The sequence below is a fragment of the Stenella coeruleoalba genome, assembly GCF_951394435.1.
Source record: "Stenella coeruleoalba genome assembly, chromosome: 13".
In the NCBI taxonomy this organism is placed as follows: Eukaryota; Metazoa; Chordata; class Mammalia; order Artiodactyla; family Delphinidae; genus Stenella; species Stenella coeruleoalba.
This window is the reverse complement of record NC_137159.1, coordinates 11,722,704-11,744,420: the sequence shown is the minus strand read 5'-3', so window position 1 is coordinate 11,744,420 and position 21,717 is coordinate 11,722,704. Positions and strand designations below refer to the sequence as shown.

Genomic DNA, 21,717 nt, shown 5'->3' with positions numbered 1-21,717 from the left:
TTGTGGGTGAGTGACGGGGGTACACAGAGGCACCTCATGCCTCCTGTCATGCTCAGGACCTCACACCTTCCTGCGCTCCTGAGTGTGAGTGTGCAGGGGGTGCAGACTTAGCAAACAAGAACAAAAGACACCCAGTTAAACTTGAATTTCAGATAAACAACAAGTAATTTTTAGTATAGGGACTTCCCTGGAGGTCCAGTGGTTAAGACTTCGCCTTCCAGTGCAGGGGCTGCAGGTTCGATTCCCGGTCGGGAAACTAAGATCCCACATGCCTCGCGGCCAAAAAACCAAAACATAAACCAGAAGCAATATTGTAACAAATTCAATAAAGACTTGAGAAATGGTTCACATCAAAAACAAAAATCTTAAAAAAATTTTTTTGAGTATAAGGATTCAGTTAAGTACTTATTGGGTGAATGGAGGTACAAGCAGATTTGGGGGCAAAAGCGGGGATCTGAGAATTTATACCTCTGGCTTCCTCCCTGCAGGTCACTCTGGACCACACGTATCCCTGAATGGAGGGCCGGGGCTCCTGCCAGGGAGTCCTCTCCATCCAGCTCTCTCTCCCCGACCAGGTCAACTCTCCCAGTTGCTGCATTTGGGAACTGCGACCGGGGTGAATGCCAGGTTGGAGGACAAGAGGTTTCACTATAAGAAACGAGGGAGAGCTCATTGCTTGTCCTTGAGGCTGAGGTCTCAGGGGCTCTGGGAGTGCAGGGGTTCTCTGCAGGCTCTGGGGGAGGGCTTTGTGGGCCGGCTGCTGGCTGGCCTTGAGCTCAGTCGTCCAGACAGATTAGTGTGCTGTGATGGGAGTGATGATTTATTCCAAGGAGTGGACGTCAGGGTGATTCTGCAGAGAGGGGCCCCTGCCTCTCCTGTCGTCCCCACGCCAGGCAAACTTTATGTACAGGGATGGTAGGAAGAGGTGAAGCCCATCTTCTCTGATCTGGGGGGTCCCTTCTGCAGTAATGGATGCTCCCCATCTTGTCTGATTTGGGGATCCCTCTGCAGTAATGGCTGCTCTAGCTATTTATCTTATGCCTGTAGACCCTGCTCAGAACACTCTTTTTCTACAGCCTTCAAAGCACTTACAGTTCACCTCTGTCTCTTGGAGGCAAACTTACCTGCAGTCTTTCCTATTTCTTGAGGTGGGGAGTCAGGGGTTTTGTCCAAATAACTTTTTTTTTCTTGTGTGTTAAGTATAAGGCAAAAAAGTAGAGCGGGAGAAACAAATGATGCTTCCTTTGGTTTGTTTAATTTCCTTGAAAACACTGAACATTCCTGGGACTTCCCTGGTGCTCCAGTGGTTAAGACTCTGCCTTCCAATGCAGGGGACACAGGTTCAACCCCCGGTTGGGGAACTAAGATCCCACATGCGGTGGGGCAACTAAGCCTGTGCGCTCTGGAGCCCGTGAGCCACAACTAGGGAGCCCATGTGCTGCAACTACTGAGCCCGCACACTCTGGAGCCCACCTGCCACAACTAGAGAGAAGCCCCGCACGCTGCAGGGAAGAGCCCGCGCACCACAATGAAAGTTCCCGCATGCCGCAACTGAGAGCTGATGCAGCCAAATAAATAAATATTTTTAAAAATTGAGCATTTCTAATTATAAAGGTAACACAAGTCTGTTGTAAAAAGTTCAGATATTTATGGGAGCACAGAAAGTATAAAATGGAAACCTGTTTTGTAATCCCAACCGTGCAAGATAACCTCTGGTTATAGTTTGGGGTATAAGCGTTAGTTTACTATGAGCTGCTCACTGAACGAACTAAAGGCAAAGCCATCCAGTCAGATGACATCACTGAAACTGGGGAGCAGTCAAACCCCGTAATCACTATGGATGGTTTAAAAGGTAACTGATCTCCACAATTTCATTTGCCAGAAGCTGGTAGTATGATTGAATTGCCAACAGATATTTATATAACAGCACCTCCAGGTCTAAGATTTGCTGTGACTGTCTAATGGGATACGGAAAGGCACTTGCCCCAGAAGACAGGCAGCAGAGGGTCCCAGGAGTTAAAGGGGGGAGGGGACACAGCTAACTGTGTGCTCGTGGGAGGCTTTCCCTGATCTCCCCACCGCCACCCTGTCTAGTTAAACCTCCCAGGTCAGGTGCTGGGACCCTCCCCTTTGTAATATCTGTAATTTCTCATTCAATTCTTTCTCCCCTGCCGGGTTGACTGAAAGTCCCCCACACTGTAGTCAGTTCCTTGGAGGTGCTCAAAATAGGTTTGTTGAATGAATAGGTAAGGGCATGAATTAAAGGAGGGGTAGGGGAGGGTTGACAGGGTTTCAAGGGGCAGAGGTGGTGGAAAACTGGAGTGAAAGGAAGAGGCCCTCATAGTTTGGGAACACCAGTTTAGCTGCAGGGTGGCGCTTCTGTGCTAGGAGAAAAATGAGAGATACAGTGAAATGAGGCTGAACGTGGAGAGCCCTGAATCGCCGCGGAGGGAATAGGGATTCCTGGAAGGTTTCTGAGCAGTGGAGGGAGAAGATGAGAGGCGTGCTTGACCGGGGCGTGGACATCTGCCTGAGAGGGAGGAAGGAGGAGGCCAGGACGTAGGAAGCACAGCAGGAAGGTATCGGAGCCCTAACTACGGGAGGGGCCAGGACGCAGCAGGAAGGAGGCAGGAAAGAGAAGAGGGGCTGATCCCAACAGCATCCTCGAGTACTGCCATCACGTCAAAAAGAAAGGTCAGTTTCAGATGCAAACCACTACATACAGAATGGATAACCAACGAGGTCCTACTGTGTAGCACAGGGAACTATATTCAGTATCTTGTGATGAACCATAATGGAAAAGAATATGAAAAGGAATGTATATATAGGTATAACCGAGCCATTTTGGTATACAGCAGTAGTTAACACAACATTGTAAATCAGCTATACTTCAATAATTAAAATATATATATATTAAAAAAAAAAGATACGTCAGTTTGACACCAAATGTTTAGGAAGGGCGTAACACAGGGCAGCTCTCAGGAGTGGACACCTGGCAGCTTTATCCTGGCCATTGCTTGGATAGTGTGGCCCCCATGGGGAAAATGGGGATGTAATAATAATGGTGTCCCACAGGGTTGCGGTTAGGAATAAAGGAGTCATTACTATGTCTGGCTCATAGTAAGCGCTCAGTAAACGTTAGTGATTATCACTTCTATTACTTTCTCTTTGTATCAGTAAAACCTGCCACGGCCCAGTACTTGAGAACTGCTGATCTACAGGGGTTGACGCTGAGGGCTGAACAACCACGCATGCTTGGTGAGGTTCTCACTGCGCAGCTCTGGCAAGGAGTGGGGCTGGGATGGGGTGTCGCCCCGCAGAGTTTTCAGTGTAAACAGTGCTTTACAGCATGTGCTGTGCGGTGCATAACCTCGCCAGCTGTATATGGGGGCCTTGACTGAATACGGGTAATGTGGGAAAAGGCAAGATGAAAACGATTCCAAGGTTTTGGACCCCAAAGTCAGAGCAATGATCGATTAGAAATTACATGTTAAGCTGCTAATTTTTCAGTGTTCTGACTACTTCAGTTGTATAATGTCCCTCCCCCTGTTTTTCTTCACAGAAGTGGAAGATTTTAAAATTATTTTGTTGGTGGGGCGAGGTAGTGACAGTAGGAGGATGCGATCAGACCAAAAATCTTTTAAACTTTTACTTTTTATTAACGTGTTCTTGTTAATTCATTTTCAAGATGACAAGAGCAAACGTGGTGGGCCTGTTTGATGATCCCCATTGTGGAGACAATGTTTTTAGCCAGAGTCAGAGGTGTATTAAAAGCCCACAGCCAGAGACTTAATGAGAATTTGGTCCTCTCTCCATGGCACACGTGGAAAAGCAGGCTGCCGCTGGAATTCATGAGACATCTCCCCCTTCCCTTCCCCACTCCCATCTTCTTTCACGGTTATTTTCTCACGTGGACGGGACAGAGGCTAAAGTGGGAAGTTTGGCGTCACAAGCAAATGCAGCTGAACAACTTGGATAAATGGCCTCCCACTCAGGTCCAAGAGTAGCTTGTCCACATGTTCCAGCAGTTCATCCGCCCACCCCAGGGGGCCACATCCATCCAGTCCTGGAGTTGGTCGTGGAGCGCCCCTGCTGTGTGCCCCTGTGTTTCCAATGACCACCCAGGCCTTGACCAGATTCCAAGGCCAGCTTCATAAAGACAAGGATTGTGTTACCATCATCTTCCTCCAGTGCTCAGCACGGGGACAGGCCCGTGGGATATGATTAGCAAATGTTTCTTCAGCCAACGAATAAAGTGATTAGACCTATGGTCCATTGTTTGAGGTTTGTCTTGTTTTTCTGAACAAATTTGCCTGCAGCTTCCTTGAGGGCTGGAGGCGGTATCCTCTGAACCCAGCCTGATGCCTGGCACGGAGCTGATATGCAGCAAACACCTACAGAACAAATGGGTGTGACACAGGCAGGGACACTGCTGTGGCTGGGAGTGGGACTGTGGTGGGTCTGTCGCCAGGCCTCTGCAGCAGCATCTCCTCCCCAAACCACCTGCAGCTGCGGTGGGGCAGATACTGAGGACCACAGCCTCTTGGACTCAAAACTGGTCAATGAGGGGATGCTAGGGAAGGAGCTATTTTCTGAACTATAAACGGAGCTGCCATACGATCCCACCCCTGGGCATATATCCGGAGAAAACTCTAATTCAAAAAGATACACGCACCCCTATGTTCACAGCAGCACTGTTCACGATAGCCAAGACATGGAAGCAACCTAAGTGGCCATCGACCGAAGAATGGGTAAAGAAGATGTGGTACATGTATACAATGGAATATTACTCAGCCATAAAAAAGAATGAAATAATGCTATTTGCAGCAACATGGATGGACCTGGAGATTATCATACTAAGTGAAGTAGGTGAGAGAAAGACAAATATATGATATCACTTATATGTGGAATCTAAAATAGGAGAGGAGGGAGTAGGGAGAACCCGGTGTGGCTCCCACTGGCTGGCACTGCAGCCCTGCTGTTATTTGACCCATCCAGCCCAGGTGCTTCTGGTTCCTTCCCAGGTCTTCGGGGTAGTAAAGCGGGCTGATGGCACGTAACACCAGCGTGCACTCTCCCTCCCGCGCAGCTGCCGCCCTGCCCAACCCTCCTCTTGCAGCTTAGAGGGACTCCAGGGTCAGGGAGGCGGCGTGAGGTTGCCACTCCACCCAATACCCCGGGACCTGCGATTTCAGCAGCCGCTGCTTCCTTTATCCACCTTGGGCTGTGATCCTGAAGCTTCAGTAAAAATCTAAAGGAGGGCTTCCCTGGTGGCGCAGTGGTTGAGAGTTTGCCTGCCGATGCAGGGGACACGGGTTCGTGCCCCGGTCCGGGAAGATCCCACGTGCCGCGGAGCGGCTAGGCCCGTGAGCCATGGCCGCTGAGCCTGCGCGTCCGGAGCCTGTGCTCCGCAACGGGAGAGGCCACAACGGTGAGAGGCCCGCGTACCGCAAAAAAAAAAAAAAAGAAAAAAAAAAAAAGAAGAAGGGCCATTCATGGGATAAATGCACCTAGTGCAGGAAAAGTGCAGGCAGAAACCGAGAGCTGACCTGAGGGAAGGGGCCCCGGCAGGGGCTTTACCGGAAACAAGGGGGAGTAATTGGTGGGTTGCATGTGTCTGGAGGGGTCACAGCCTCAGCAGAAAAAAGCAGAGGTGACAGTGAACCACTGAGATGCCCGCACCGGGTAAAAAGTGGGGTTGGTATAAAACATGGTGTTGGTGAGTCAGATTTTCTACACAGGCTCCGGTGGGCGGGCACCGGGTTGCCAGATAAAAAATGGGATGCCCCACTTACACTTGGATTTCAGATAAACAATGCCTATGTGGGTTATACTTAGTTAAGTAAATGCAACTTAGTATCCTTTAGCACAAACCAGCTGGAGCCGGTGCCCAGGGAGTTCACTGTCGCGCTCCCCCTAGGCTGGCCTCCTGGGGCCTAGAGCAGGATGAGGAAGGGGTGTAGAGGGGCAAACAGGGACCCCAACACACCAAGCAAGCTAGCCAACCTCTCTGTGCCCTCACCTGGAGGATGTGCGGCGGCTCGGGCCTCTGAGCCAAACGCATGATTATCAGGGTGACTCCTCACTCCCCCTGGCCCCCTTATGCATTGGCTCCAAAACAAAAGACTGGAGCCCCACAGGTGCCTCTTCCCCTTGCTTGGCCTTGTGCACACACTTTAGCAGTAGAAGCTCCAAGGAACTCAAAGGGCTTTAGGCAGCCCCCCATAACCCCCTTCAGCCTGCACCCCACTTTCTGACGAGCATTTGACTGTTTCTTTTTTTTTTTTTGCGGTACGGGGGCCTCTCACTGTTGTGGCCTCTCCCATTGCAGAGCACAGGCTCCGGACGCGCAGGCTCAGCAGTCATGGCTCACGGGCCCAGCCGCTCTGCAGCATGTGGGATCTTCCCGTACCGGGGCACGAACCCGCGTCCCCTGTATCGGCAGGCGGACTCTCAACCACTGCGCCACCAGGGAAGCCCCATTTGACTGTTTCTTGATAGAGTGCTTTGCAAAAGAAGCTTCCCCAGCAGACTGCGACTGACTGACTCTTTCCCATCATTTTCTAACTCCACAGTGCTTTCAAAACCAGCAGAACATCAGGATCTCTAGGGAAGCTTTTAAAGCTCTGACGCCTAGGTTTCACCCAGAGCTTGAATTAACTGGCCAGCAGTGCAGCTTAGGCATCTCGGGATTTTAAAAAACCTCCTCTAGTGATTCTAGAGGAATTAGGGTCAGATCTAATTCCTAGAGAATTAGGGAATGGATCCATCCGGTGGCCCAAGTCATCTTGTGGGGTGGGGGGCGCTCCTGAGGGTTTAGACCTGATGCTTCGAGTCCATGTGGCTTGGGAGCGTGGGAAGAACAAGAACTCTGGGGCCTGAGTTCAGTCCCAGCTCTGCCACTCAGAGGCCAGGCGCCAGTCCCTTGTCCTTCTGAGATTCAGTCTCCTCCTCTGTGAAGGAAGACAGGTAACACCTCCTCCTCTCAGAGATCAGAGCAGAACACTGCGCACGGAACACTGCGCACGCACACGATCCATGCCAGTTACGGCTTTCATAACATGAAACATCTGATCTGCCTGGTTTCAAAGGTGCAACTAGTCATGTCTGGACTATCAAAGGCCAACATATGGAACCGATTATGCTGACTTAGATCGTTCAGCCTCTTGCAGTGAAACAGGAATATATGTTTACCCAACCAAGGGTGGCTTTCCTTCTCTTTCCCCTTTGGCAGCATGCCAAGGGTCACAGAAAGGCTGAGGGGACACTTTCTGGCCAAGGTTGTGAAGCAGCCGCCCCCCGGTCCCCGGGTCATCTGGGGCTGCTTCTCCGCAAAAACCAGCTATGGTTTTCACAAGACCCGGGAGAGACGCTCTGTCCCCGAGTTTAACTCCTCTGTCCTGCCACCCCTGACACACATCCTCCAGCCCACCAATACCTGAAATCCTATTAATTTTAGTCTTTCTTTTCAGGAAAAAATAGTTCCTTCTAAAACATGACCGTCGCTAAAGACCGAACACCTTAGCAAGCACAGTTTGTCCAAGTCTTTCTTAAGTGACAGAGGGCACAGAATTCCCTCCAAAAACAGAGTAGATGGACTTTCCCCTATTTCTTCCACTAAGTACACCTAAAAACACCAGGCATTATATTGATATATAAAACGAACATTTTTTAAAACCCTGAAGAGTGGACAGATGGTAAACCGACTAGGGACCTCAGGACCCAGGAACAACATGGTGACGAATTCCCTGGGTCTCCTTTTGTCCTTTGTGTCCCAGATTTGGAAATGCTAACAGGCAAAGACAAAAAACAACAACAAAAGCCTGCTATCTCTAGTCAAAGGACTAGGAGAGGGCACCTCAGCAAGACAGAAGGCTTTTAAACAGTAAACTGCTCTCCTCCAGGCAAACAGCCCAGGAAAAACCACGGCCCCATCCCCACCCAGGCCAGAAAAGATCAAGTGGGGAGCCTAGACTTGGACCCTTCCCAGGCTGTGAAGGGGTGCTACAAATGTTCCACTGGGTGGTATCAGAGCAGGTCAAGGAGGGAACAGGCACTTTCATCCCTACTGGTTGGCGTTAGTAAAGCCCACGTGGGGAGCCTCGACTTTTATTCCCACATGGCATTAACAAGGCATCCCTCCTCATCCCCAGCAGGGTGGTATGAGAGGAAGCCTAGTAGAGATTCAGGGCTTTCACTACTCCCTAGCGTCGGTGGAGGTCAGGTGGGGAACAGTTGGAAAGTAAGCAGGCACGCCTACCCCTCCCTCAGCCAGAACTCCCACCCCACCCCTGACCAGCAGTAATGAGGACGAGGACCAGCCCATACTTAGATGTCAATGGAGGCTGAGTGGGGAACCTGGAATTCTACCCCCACCAGGCAGTGAGGCCCCCTACCAGAGCGTTTCAGAGAAAACCAAGTAAAACAAAAGACAAATAAGAGTCAGTCTCATAGTACCCCAAATGTCTAGGTTTCAGTTAAAAAATTCTGTCTGAAACTGAACGAAATACAAACACCAAGATGACAGGGAATTATCTGAAAAAGCTTTTAAAGAAGGAATCATAAAAATACTTCAATGAGCAATTATGAATATGAAACACATGAATAAAATAGGAAGCCTTAGCAAATAAATGCAAAGTCTCAGTAAAGAAAGAGAAGATTGAGAAGAGAAACAAATGGGAATTTTTGAACTAAAAAATACAATAACCAAAATAAAAAACTCAGTGGATGTGCTCAACAGCAGAATGAAGGGGCAGAGGAAAGAATCAGTGAACCAGAAGATACAGCAATAGAAAATTATCCAATCTGAACAACAGAAAAAACTGAACAGAGCCTCTGCAACCTGTAGGACTATATTACTGAAGAGCTAACATTTGTATCATCAGAGTCCTGGAAGGAGAAGACAAAGATGGCAAGGCTGAAAAAGCGCTTGAAGAAATAATGGCTGAAAACTCCCCAAATATGACAAAAGATATAAACCTACAAAATTAAACATCTGAATGAACCCAAAATAAGATAACCCCCCAAAATACCCACAGCAAGGTACATTATAATCAAAATTCTGAATACTAAAGACAAAGAAAACATTTTGAAAGCACTGAGAGAGAGAGATGACACCTTACCTAGAGGGGAAAACCAATTCATATGACAGTGAATTTCTCATTAAAAACCATGGAGGATAGAAGGAAGTGGCCATTTTCCTAAGTGATGAGAGAAAAGGAATGTCAACTCAGAATTCTTCTGGAATGAAGGGGAAATCAAAATATTCTCATATTAAGGAAAACTAAGAGAATTTGTCATCAGCAGACCTACTCTAAAAGAACAGCTAAAGGAAATTCTCTAAACAGAAAAGAAACAATAAAAAAAGAAAACCTGAATCATCAGGAGGGAGGAAAAAACACAGAAAGCAAGAATACTGGTCAATACAATAGAATTTCTTCATCCTCTTGATTTTTCTAAACTACATCTGATGGTTGAAGAAAAACTGTAACACTGTCTGATGTGGTTTTATATATGAAGAGGAAATATTTAAGATAATTATGCTTTAAATGGGGGAGGTAAAGGGACTTAGAAGAAGGTAGGGATTCTATAATTCACTTGAACTGGTAAAACATCAACACCTAATAGACCACAAATTACATTAAATGTAAATGACATAAATATTTCCATTAAAAGACAGATAATGGCAGAGTAGATTAAAAAACATGACCCAACTATCTGCCAGTTATAAAAAAATCACTCCAAATATAATGATATAGGCAAGTTGAACAAAAAGATAGAAAAAAGACATATCATGCAACCATTAACCAAAAGAAAAGCAGGATGCCTACATTAACATCAGATAAAGTAGATTTCGAAACAAAGAAAATTATCAGAGACAGTAAGACACATTATGTAAGGATAAGAGTCAATCTACCAAGAAGACACAGGAGTCTTAAATGAGTATGCACTAAAGCAAAGAGCTTCAAAATATGTGAAGCAAAAACCAATAGAACTGAAAGGAGACATAAACAAATCAACAATTATAATTGGAGACTTCCAACATCTCTCTTTCAACAATCGATCAAAGGACTGGGCACAAAATAAGCAAGGATAAAGAAGAACTTGATGAGATTGCCAATGAAAAGAGTCTAGACTACATTTATAGAACATTCCACCCAACAACAGCAGAATACACATTCTTTCCCAATGACGATGGGATATAAACCAAGAAAAACCATTATCTTGAGCCATAAAGCAAATCTCAACAAATTTAAAAGAACTAAAATCATACAGTTTATACTCTCTGATTACAATGGAAATTATTATAAATTAATAACAGAAGGTAACAAGAAATTTTCCAAATACTTGCAAACTGAATGTCTAAATAATCTATGGATCAAAGGGGAAGTCTCAGGGAAATTTTTTTAAAAATACATTGAACTGAATGAAAATGAAATTACAATGTATCAAAATATGTGGGACACAGTTGACACAGTTTTGAGGGGAAATTTTATTTAGTAGTTTAATCTCATAACATGGAGAAAGAAGAGCAAAGCAACCCCAAAACAAGCAGAAGGAAGAAAATAAATATAGGAAATGAATTGAAAAAAGAAAAGCAATAGAGAAAATCAATGAAACAAAGAGCTGGTTGTTTGAAAAGATCAATAAAATGGATAAATCTCTAGCAAGACTGACAAAGAAAAAAAGAAGACAAAAATTACTAATATCAGGGCTTCCCTGGTTGGCGCAGTGGTTGAGAGTCCGCCTGCCGATGCAGGGGACACGGGTTCGTGCCCCGGTCCGGGAAGATCCCACATGCCGCAGAGCGGCTGGGGCCGTGGGCCATGGCTGCTAAGCCTGCGCGTCCGGAGCCTGTGCTCCGCAACAGGAGAGGCCACAACAGTGAAAGGCTTGCGTACCACAAAAAAAAAAAAAAAATTACTAATATCAGGAATGAAACAGGGAGTATCACTATAGACTCTGAAGACATCAAAAGTATAATAATTAAATACTATGTTTGCAGCCAACTAAGCCCACCATGCTCTCTTCCCCATGGGAGCCCAGTGTGCAGTGGATGCAAACAGCAGCCTCCTCGGAAGTACACGCAGCCTGTTGCCTGTACGGGTTGCTCTAAGGGACCCTGGAGACAGCCCTCTGCAGTGGACATTCATGTCTGGCATGCTAACCCCAATCTAGGCTCCAGACAGGTATGCACGGTGCCTTTGGAAAGCGCCAGGGCACAGTGGCCAGTGGCCACACTGGCCAGGTCATAATGTCCATCCACATCAAGTGGCAGAACAAGGAGCACGTGACTGAGGCCCTCGGCAGGGCCAAGTTCAAGTTCCCCGGCCTCCAGAAAATCCACATCCCCAAGAAGCGGGGATTTACTAAGTTTAATGAGGATGAGTTGCAAAATATGGTGACAGAAAAGTGGCTCATCCCAGATGCCTTCGGGGTCAAATACGTCTCTGACAGTGGACACTGAGTTTAATCACCAATGGCCAATGACTTAAACCATCATGCTTGTGTCATAAAACCCCACATAAAGGGCTTAAACAACAAGGTCTGAGGAGTTTCTGAGTTGGTGATGAGCTGAGAGGGCGGTACACCGGAGGGGGCATGGAAGCCCTGAGCCCCTTCCCACATACCTTGCCCTATATGTCTCTTCCATTTGGCTGTTCCTGAGTTGTATCATTTATAATGAAACAGTAATCCTGAGTATAGCGCTTTACTGAGGGCTGTGAATCAGTCTAGCAAAGTATCAAACCTGAGGGGGAGAGGAAGCCATGGGAATTCTGAATTTATAGTCAGCTGGGCAGAAGTGTGGGCAGCCTGGACACTCCATCTGAGCTGGTGTCTGAAGTGGGTGTTGGCGGGGAGGCAGTCTTACGGGATTGAGCCTTTAACCTGTGGAGGCTCTGCTCACTCTAGGCAGTTAGTGTCAAAACTGAAATGAATGGTAGGACTCCCAGTTGATGTCCCCTTTGGTGGAGCCGCTGAAGCGAGGTTTTCTGTAACGTGCAAACAAATGTAAACCCCAAGGACATGGTAACACTACAGTGTTACCAATATAATGATGTGTGATCAAAGGATAGAGAGATGAGTGGGAATTAAAACACCGATGGCGGGGAGGGGGTAGTGCTTTTCTCCAGGAGGAGGGGAGCGAAGGGATGAGACTAGAGAGGGGAGCAGTGGGGGGCTTCAACTGTACCGCTCATGTCTGATTTCTGATGCTGAGTGGTGAGCACAGAGGTGAGTTTTATTCCTGTATATTCTTCTGTGTATCCTAAATATTTCATCACAAGATTTGAGTATGTAAATAAAAGAGTAGGTAAGAAAAAAAAATGTGATGGTAAAAAGAGAAAGATAGGCCTTTCTGTTTACTAGCTGGCCCACCTGACAAGAATGATGGGAACCCTCCTTGAATCTTTTTTCCACCCGTAGGTCCCAAAATCATAATGTTGCAGGAAAAAGAGTGGGGCACAAGAGGATGGTCTCGTCCCAGGTCTCGGGCGAGTCCTTGGGATGGGCCGCCAAGTGTGGGTTCTTGGCTTCACGCAGGAAAGACTTCAAGAGTGAGCGACAGTAAAGTGAAAGAAGGTTTATTCAGGGAGAAACGCACTCCACAGACAGAGCGTGGGCCATCTCAGAAGGCAAGAGATGCCAGGGTCTGGGGGTTGTTGGTTTTCATAGGGGTGGGTAATTTCATAGGCTAATGAGTGGGCGGATTATTGCAACTATTTTGGGGAAGGTGCGGATTTCCAGGAATTGGGTCACTGCCCACTTCTTGACATTTTACGGTTGACCGGGGCACTGTCAGGACTCCTGTGGGTGTGTCATTTGGCTGATGTATTACCGTGAGTGTATAATGAGGCTCAAAGTCTAGTGGAAGTCGACTCGTCTGCCATCTTGGACCTAGTTGGTTCTAACCAGTTTATGTCATGTCCTCCAGGGCTATGTCATTCTTTTAAAGGTGTGTGCCCTGCCCCCTTCCTGTCTCAATAAGAGCACTTGGCTTGAGGAATCATCCAGCCTCACAGCTCTCACCCTAGTCCCAGACTTGCTGCCTTCCCTGGATAAACATAACTATTTTATTCTTACCCTCAGCGGCCAGGTTCTGATACATGCCCTGGGGGGAGGAGTCCAGGGGGTGGTGTGAGGCTCTGCACCCCTCCTCAAGAATCAGACACACTGGATCCATGGAGTGTAACAGGAGATGTGGCACACAACGGCCTGGACCCACGCAGGACAGGGTCACACCCCAAAGATGGAGTCCATAGGTCCTGGGTGGGACCTGGGCTTCTGTATTTTGAAAATGCTTCCTAGTTGACTTTCTCCTTGCAGCCAAAATGCTTTGGAGCTTAACATTCTACAATGTTTTTTATAAAAGAGTTTTAAATTTCTAAATATAAAATTATATCATAATATTGAATAATTAGACTTTTTTGTTGTTGTTTGTATGTGTGAATACACATTTTTTATTTGTCTTGGATAGCCACCTAAGAGTAGAATTGCTGGGCCATAGAGTAACTTCATGTTTAACCTTTGAAGAAACTGCCACCCTGTTTCCAAAGAGGCCGCTCCCTTTTACCTTCCCAGCGACAGTGTATGAACGTTGCAATTTCTCCAAATCCTTGCCAACCTCTGTTACTGGCCTTTTGTTGTTATTGTTGTTATTCCCATCCTAATGTGTATAAAGTGATATCTCACTTATTTCCTCTCTAGTTTTTATTATTTACTTCCTTCTGCTTGCTTTGGGTTTAGTTTATTCTTCTTTTTCTAGTTTCTTATGGTGGAAGTTTAGGTTATTGATTTGAGAGCTATCTTCTTTTCCAATATCAGTGTTTACAGCTATAAATTTCCCTCTTAGCACTGCGTTAGATGCATCCCATAAGTCCATAAGTGTTGCTGTGTTTTCATTTTCATTCATGTCAGAATATTTTCTAACTTTCTTTGTGATTTCTTCTTTGACCCATTCGTTATTTAGTAGTGTTGTTCAATTTCTACTTTTGTGATTTCTTAAATTTCTTCCATTGTTAATTTTTAACTTCATTCCACGTGTTCAGAAAACACACATTTTTTTTTTTTTTCTTGCGGTACGCGGGCCTCTCACTGCTGTGGCCTCTCCCATTGCGGAGCACAGGCTCCGGACGTGCAGGCTCAGTGGCCATGGCTCACGGGCCCAGCCGCTCTGCAGCATGTGGGATCTTCCCGGACCGGGGCGCAAACCCGTGTCCCCTGCATCGGCAGGCGGACTGTCAACCACTGTGCCACCAGAGAAGCCCCAGAAAACACACTTTGTATGATTTAAATCCTTCTAAATGTATTGAGACTTAATTTGTGACCTAACGTATTGTCATTTGTTTGGGCAGGTCCAGTATCCTCAGAAATACACCTCTGTGTTTCCAGACTATTCTATTGCCCCAGATAGAGCTGGAGGGGGTCCTTCATGGGGACACAGCCCAGGCAGGGGGGAAGGGCAACTTCCCACAGTAAAGAAGCCGCTGGCATGACTCATTTTTAAGAAATACCCCACGCTGCCTCTAGCCCCACTTCTGGGCTGATGCCTGCACTCCTTTTGCCAGCGTCAGGCGCCGGGCTGGGGTCTGGCGGCAACACACTCATGGAAGGCACCATGTCTGAACCTCACGATGAGAAAACATCCCAGCCCACTTGTCTCCTTCAGATACAATCCATTTTCTACCCACCAGGGGCCCCAGAATCACCTATCTGCAACCCGCCCCCCACGCCATTTAATCAACGGAGATGTGGAATTTCAGAAAGGCGAAGCATCGCACCCCAGCTGTCCCTGCACGTTGAAACTGGGATGAGGACTTACATCTTCAGACTCTCAAAGTGGTTATTTTTCTTTTAAACTAATGCTTGAGATCTCATGCTAAATCTAAGAGCTTCTTTTTTTCTTGGTCCCCAAACTTTCAAAGGACATTGTTTTCATCCACAAATCTTTGCATCGTGTGCCAGAATTGGAAAAAGGCTTACAGACTGCTTTCACTTCCTGCGTGGAGGCAGCCTGCCCTGAACTGCAGCGAGTGGAAAACGGGCCTCCAAAGACAGGCCACCCTTGGGAGCCCATGAATATTCATCACTTCGCTGTGCATTCACTAAGTAGCGCAGGGACAGAAGAGTACTTTCAGCAAGTTTGAGTCTATGTTCTAATATCCTCCACGAAGACAGCCTGTCCTTACTGGTAAAAAGATCATTTTCTAAAACGATAATGAAATCGGTCTTCTATTAGTAGCTTTAAAAAGCCCCACGGCTTACAGTAGTAAAACAATCTCGTCTCCAAAATAAACAAGGCTTTCCTTTGTATGTCCAAGGAGAGGCAGGACCAGAGCTCAGGCACATTCTAAGGCGTCTACTGGCCCCGAATGCCTGTAGTAGCTAGAGCACCCAACCCCACCCCGTGCCCCAAAAAGCAGACTACAAAGAAAAGGGATCTGTCAAGCAGTGTTTGCCTGACTGTCGAGCGGCAGCCTGAGACCTAAATTGTGAGGATGGGCCCCCTGCCTGAGTGCGCTGGGGCAGAGCTCTAACCCCATGATGATCAGATCCCGCTGGGCCCTTGGCTGGCTCCCCAGAAGCTAGACAACACCTTTGAAGGGATCGACTGGGAAAAATCCGGAAGACACCGTTAATGACTGCGGACAAGGAGAAACATACAAGCATAAAATTCGGTGCCACAAATATCTATGCATTGCTCTTATGAAATGCATGGTTTTTCTCCAAGCGTAAGTCTCTCAAACATGCTTAGCATTTGGTGTAAAACTTCTGGTGTATGATATTGGGCCAAACATAAAGTCAACATATGTCTCCTCTCTCTCTTTTTCTCCCTCCCCCGTCTGCCCTGCTCCTTCCGCCACCCCTGCCACCCCCAAGACTCGTGGAAAATCCATTTTATCGTTAAGTGAAAGAGGCATTAACAGAGGATGAAATGGACAAAAGGATGAAATAAAATGGTTTAGAATGGAGTGCAGGTTTCTCAACAAACTCTTGAAGACATACTATCTTTCCTTCGCTTGAAAACACCAGGACCTAAGAAGGTGACCTGGATGTGGTAGCTAGGCCAGGCCTACTGGATCCTGCTGGCTGACAGAGGCCCAGACAGAGTGGGAATGGCAAGGCAACCAAGAAGGGAGGGCTGCCCAGCTGCTCCAGGTGCTGGAGGGGCCAGGCTTCCAGGCCTCACAAAATTGGGGAAGACCTGGGCTCTCACTGTGGTTAAAAATCTTCCATACGGTTCAACAGCCACACTTCAGACAAAGAAAAAAAAGTCTCAGGAAAGAGAAAGTGCTGGGTTGGTAGGTACTCTCGGTATTCTTGCGAAGGGCTGCATACAGGATCCTCCTGCCACGCTGCACTTTCAGCATTTTAGCTGGAGGCAGCAGGGCTGGAACAAGATAGGGAACAAGTTACCTCTGGGTCAGGGGTTAGCAAATGCCCAGAGTGTGGGATGCAGAGGAGTCTGGGCCTTTCCCAGGGGGGGCTCGCTTACACCTGCCACCAAGCAGGAAGCATCTGGAAGCCAGGAGTGCACCTGGGCCTCCCTGTCCGGTCTATCTGCTACAAGACCACCTGCACACACCCACTCAGACACAGAACGTCATCTAAGAAACAGAGCCTCATTCTCTAGCCATTGCAGCCAGAAGACTGCATTTGGCAAACCTAGTTTTAGCTGGAAAAAAAGAAAGGAATTATCTGGATGTTTACACTCAAACAACCCCCCCAAAAGTTATGAAACCAAAACAAAACCACACCCACTTTAGAGTAGAGGGATGTGGGAAAAGCTGAGCAGGAATTGGACTTCATTTTTATACCTTCCTGAGAGGCACATGACAGGAAGCGATTCCTGGACTGAGTTAACCCTGAATTCAACAAGTGAGGGTGATGGGGGGGTGAAGAGGGGAGTGGTCAGGACAGGCCCTGCCTCATCTGAGGCGACAAGCGTGGGTTTTGCTAGCAGAACTAATAGAAAACAGTCCCACAGAGCAAGGACTTCAGCCTTCTGGGATGGACACCCACAGCCCCTCCACCAGAGCGCTCTGAACAGTGGAGGATGGCCCATAGGTCCGCCCTCGTGTTTCAAGTTGCAATTTAGGACATATTTCAGTGAGAAAAGAAGAAACTTTTCCCCCAATACCTTTTGTTTAAGAAAAACAATTACCGCAAAATTTGAGTTGAGAAGGGAGAGGAAGCATGGGTAATAATGGCTAACAGTTTTGAAGCATTTACCATGTGACACCGGCTCATTCATCCTTCCATAAATAACAAAGAGTCCCACAGGACCAGTGAGGAAACTGAGGTCCTGAGAGTTAGTCACTGCCCCAGGGCTCCCCAGAGGCCAGCTAGGCAGGACAGGAAGCCCAGCCCACTGGCCACTCAGCCCCTGAGCTGCAGCCCCTGCTAATTTTCATTCCAAGCCCTAGGAGCACACAGACTGAACCCGCTTTTTTCAGGTTTTATAATGTTTAACTTCCTGCTGAGATGCATCCCAACCAGAGCCACTTTGGTTTAAGATTAAACTAGTAACAACAGGCCAGAGTCAAGGCACTCGGGACCCCAATGACCTGGGAATCGGGCAATTCGCCCTGGGCAAGGAGCTGTTAAAACTGTGTCTTTAACATGAAAAATTGGCTTTTGACTTATTTTTAAAGTTGGGATCGTTAAGAGACTATAAAATACGTTAACCTTGCTCTATTGGCCTTAATATAGTCCAAAAATCTACCCTAACATTTCTAGTAAGGAGATCACTTTGGCATCACGGTGAAACGAAAGATTGTTTTCTAGCAACCAAGCCCCAAGCACAAGGTCATGGGAGCTGCAGCACCTGTTTCTGGAAAAGCCAGTAGGAAGAGAGAAGCGGGAGGAACACACGGTGAGACCTGCAGAGGCCTGGGTCTTTGATACCATCTGCAGATGCTGAGCACCTGAAATGAGTATCACGCTCTGAAGGTGAAGAGGAACCCATCAGGTGGCAGTACTGTTATTTCACGGAGTGTGTCTGTATAACTTTGGCAGCAGTGGCAGTGAGGGAAGGCCTCTCCGGGAGAACATCTGAGCTGAGACCCAAACGGCTAGAAACAGCCAGTGTGCAGAGATCCTGGGGAAAAGATTCCAGCCAAAGGGGACATCCACAGCAAAAGCGCCAGAGAGACGTGCCGCTCCAGCCACAAGGGGGGAGTAACTGGAAATGAGTCAAAAAGGGAGAGGGAGGCCCCTGAGTCCTTGCCAACTCTCGTTAAAGAAAGGAGGCCACTGGAGGACGTCAGACAAGGGGACAACCCAGCCCGATTCATCTTCAAAGTCTCATTCTGGCCATTATGTGGGAAGCGGAGGGTCTGCATATGTTCATTTCCAGGCCGGGGAACCCATTTAAACCAAGGTCCGGCCTCAGCCTCCCTACCTTGGAGGCATGTTCCCAATTCACCGGCACCTAAAGATGCAACCTGTTCGTAACCAGCTCTGATTGGCAACCCACTGGCCCTGCTCCTAGAATAACCTGGAAATTATTTCTAAAAATAAGACAAAAAATAATTATTCTCAATTTGAAAAACCCTAACCCTAACCCTAACTTTAAGGAAGTGGATCAGAATAAGTTTTGAAAAATTACTTAGTTTTGAAACGTGCCCTGCTTACTTCCACAAAGCATTTGAGTCCATTGATACAAAGCCCATAAGCAACTAGACATCTTAAAGTCCTTTCTGGGAAAATGTTGACAATATATTGTAACGTGGTGACAGCTTCAGTTTGGGAGAGAAATGCTAACACTGAAAAGTTTTAAAAGCCCAATTAGTTCTAAGGGCTGAGTTTCGGGGCAACGGCTAGGTCCTTGCAATGCCTTCGCTTCTATCCACCTCTGTATTTCTTGTCCTCTAGCTTCTCCTGGGCCCTCTAGAGCTACCCTTTGCTTGATTTGTTGCTCACTGGCACCCCCATCAGAGACGGAACAGAAAGGAAAGATTGGTGAGCCCAGAAACACCCCTGGTTCAGCAGTTTCAGTTCTGTGTGTGTTTGTCTTTGTGGGAGGGTGTTTGTGTGTATGGGGTGGGGGTGAGCGGTAGGGAGGATTCCAGGGTGAAAGTGATGCGTAAATTGTAATTATCCATTCCTCTACAGTGTAGAGTCTAAACACACATTCACACCCTGTCTCTCTCTCTCCCCTCTGCTGCCTGGTGAGCAAACCACTTGAAACCACAACATGCAATATGAAAATCGTAAACCTAGACGAGGGGTCCAATAACCATTTTTAATCTCTTCCTACAGCACTCTTACTTCTGCCCTAATTTGGCCAGTGAGAAGCCCATTCTTCCAGCTTTTCACAAGGTAAAATGTAACACTGCCAGACATCTCACAGATAAATTCGAGATGAAAAGCAAAAGGTAGGGAAAGAAACACTGGAGAAACTTTTCGTTCTTCCCGCTGGGTGGATTTTAACAGACCTTTTATGATTATCTGCCTAAACTGATTATTGGCTACAAAAGTTTCTTTATTACAGCTTTTTTAAAAAATTAGAAAAACAGCCCATTTAAAAAATGTCTTCCACCAAAACTACGGTTTCTATTACTTTTCCCATAATTTTCACCACATTCACTATGTCCAAGATTACCATTAATGGCCAGCCTTCCCTAGTAGCAAAATATAACAGATTTGCAGCAGATTATGAAAAAGGATCTGGCAGTAATGCTGAGGAATTTTTGAGGGTTTAGTGGAGGGCTGGGGGTAAAGAACAGAATTGCTTTAATTCTTTGCTTGGTTTATGTTTCGGATGTTTGCTTCAAATTGCTATGTTGCCCCAAATTATAAATTGTCTATGTAATTTAATGTGTGCACTGCTTAAGAATTTCTTATTTGAGCAACTGAGCTTTCCAATGAAAACTTCACGGGGAAAAAATCTGAAGTAAATTGTTTAACTATAAATTGAACTTCCCAGGTATTCTTAAAAAACATCTTTGACTATAATAGGTGAAAGCTAAACCTTTTAGTTTAGGGAAAATGCCTGAGATGTGTTCATTCAGTATAAAGCCTGGTTAAATTTCTTCCAGCTTCCTTAAGCAATGCATCAGCGATTAAACTTCTAACCCGTTAATCACTTACCCTCCAAACAAGCTGCTGATGCAGAATGGGACCTGCCCTCCCTTGCCACCACTTACCCATCCAGTACTGGATGGGTAAGAGTATTTATACTGGAATGCCTGGCAGAGTCGAGATAAACCTAGACGCTGACCAAGCACGTTAGATTCGGTTCAGCAGTAACAGGGGTGAAAAGAATGCTTCCCATTTTTCCGGGGTCCCCACGCTCCCAGGGTGTCCCTGCTAATGTTGCCCATGAGGGCCCGGGGGGAGCAGCCGGACCACAGTCCCTCCCGGTTGCACTCTGGGCCTTGGGGGATCTTAGCACCGGGATTGCGACCCCAGCTCCCGCAGCCTGCTGGTCTCCGGCCCCTCGGGGGATGATGGGGTCTGCGGCTCCCACAACTCCCGCCAAAGCCTGGGTCCAACCACGCAACCATGTCCAGGGAAAAGTTTTCGGCGCATTCCCCTCTGCCGAAAATTTCAGGACTTGCAGCGCGCCCGGCCGAGCTCTGTTTCCCTCTTGGAGGTTAAGGGGAGCCCTCGGCGCCCACCCCTCCCCGGCTCCACCGGGACGCGCGCCCTCGACCCAGCCTGGGTGCCGGGACAGTGCGTCGGTGGGAGCACCCGGCACCGCTGGGGCGGGGGGAGGTGTCTGCAAACTTGCCAGCTGCTGGGTGCGCCCGAGTCGGCGAGCTCCCGGCCCCCCGCGCCCGGCCCCCGGCCCCTTGCACTCACCTCCCCTCCACAGCGCGGGGAGGAAGAGCCACGGCAGGAGCGGCAGCAGGGCCCGCCCCATCCCGGGGCCGCGGAACTGGATATTCTCTGCGGACCGACGGACAGATAGACGTCCAGAACCTGCCGCGTCGCCGGCCAAGCGCGCCCGCGAAGCAGCCCACTCCCGGCGGCCCCGGGAGCCAGCGCCGAAGTGGCGGAGCCGAGCCGCTGAGGGTGGCGCCGAGGGCTGGAGGGGGCGGGACGCGGGCCAAGTCCGAGCGGACCCAGCCAGTCGGGGAGGGGAGGGGGCGGGAAGGAGGCCGGGAGAGGAGAGCCGCGGAGGGGGAGGAAGGGACGGGGCTGGACCGGAGGGGCGGGGAGAGGCGGGCAGAGGCGGGCCTCGGGTCGAGCCTGGGCAGACCGGGATGGGGGCGCGGGGGCTGAAGAGAGGGGAGGGAGGTGGGGACCATAAAGGGGAGGGGCAGCCGGAGGTGGGGAGGAGAAAGGGGCCCTGGCTCTGGGCTGTCTCTACGTCCAACACGTGCAGGTGGGAGGGACAGAGGGAGGAGACTGGGTTGGGCGAGGGGGAGCGGAGGCCGCCCCACCAGACGTAAGACTAGGCGCCTGCAGCTTGGGGACTGCGGTAGTCCCGCAGTCTCGGCTCTGCGAACACAAAACCCAGACAGCAACGCTCCCAGAGGCCAAGGCCACCGTGGCGGCGCTCCCTGCTGAGCGCCACATGCATCCGCTCCCGCCCGAGCGCCCCCTGGGTACCCGGCCAAAGGGGTGAGACCAGCCTCGGCGTCGAGGAGCTCAACGCCTCCTGGAGAAGAACTCTTCGCTGTGCCCCCGAGTCCAAGAGAGGTGATGCTCACGGAGGGAGACGAACGTCAATGAAAAAGTGCAGAGCGTGAGTGGAAGGAGGCAGCC

At 48.3% G+C, this 21,717-nt stretch overlaps 1 protein-coding gene across 1 annotated transcript in view; it reads right to left on the bottom strand.

Moving 5' to 3' along the window:
* Positions 1–21,007, bottom strand: part of MERTK (MER proto-oncogene, tyrosine kinase) — a 111,436-nt gene extending 90,429 nt beyond the window's left edge. Inside the window, exon 1 of the mRNA XM_079941382.1 lies at positions 20,809–21,007. Coding sequence (XP_079797508.1) covers positions 20,809–20,869 — 61 coding nt within the window. The 5' untranslated portion in view covers positions 20,870–21,007. The remainder of the gene's footprint in view (positions 1–20,808) is intronic.
* Positions 21,008–21,717: the final 710 nt, after the last annotated feature.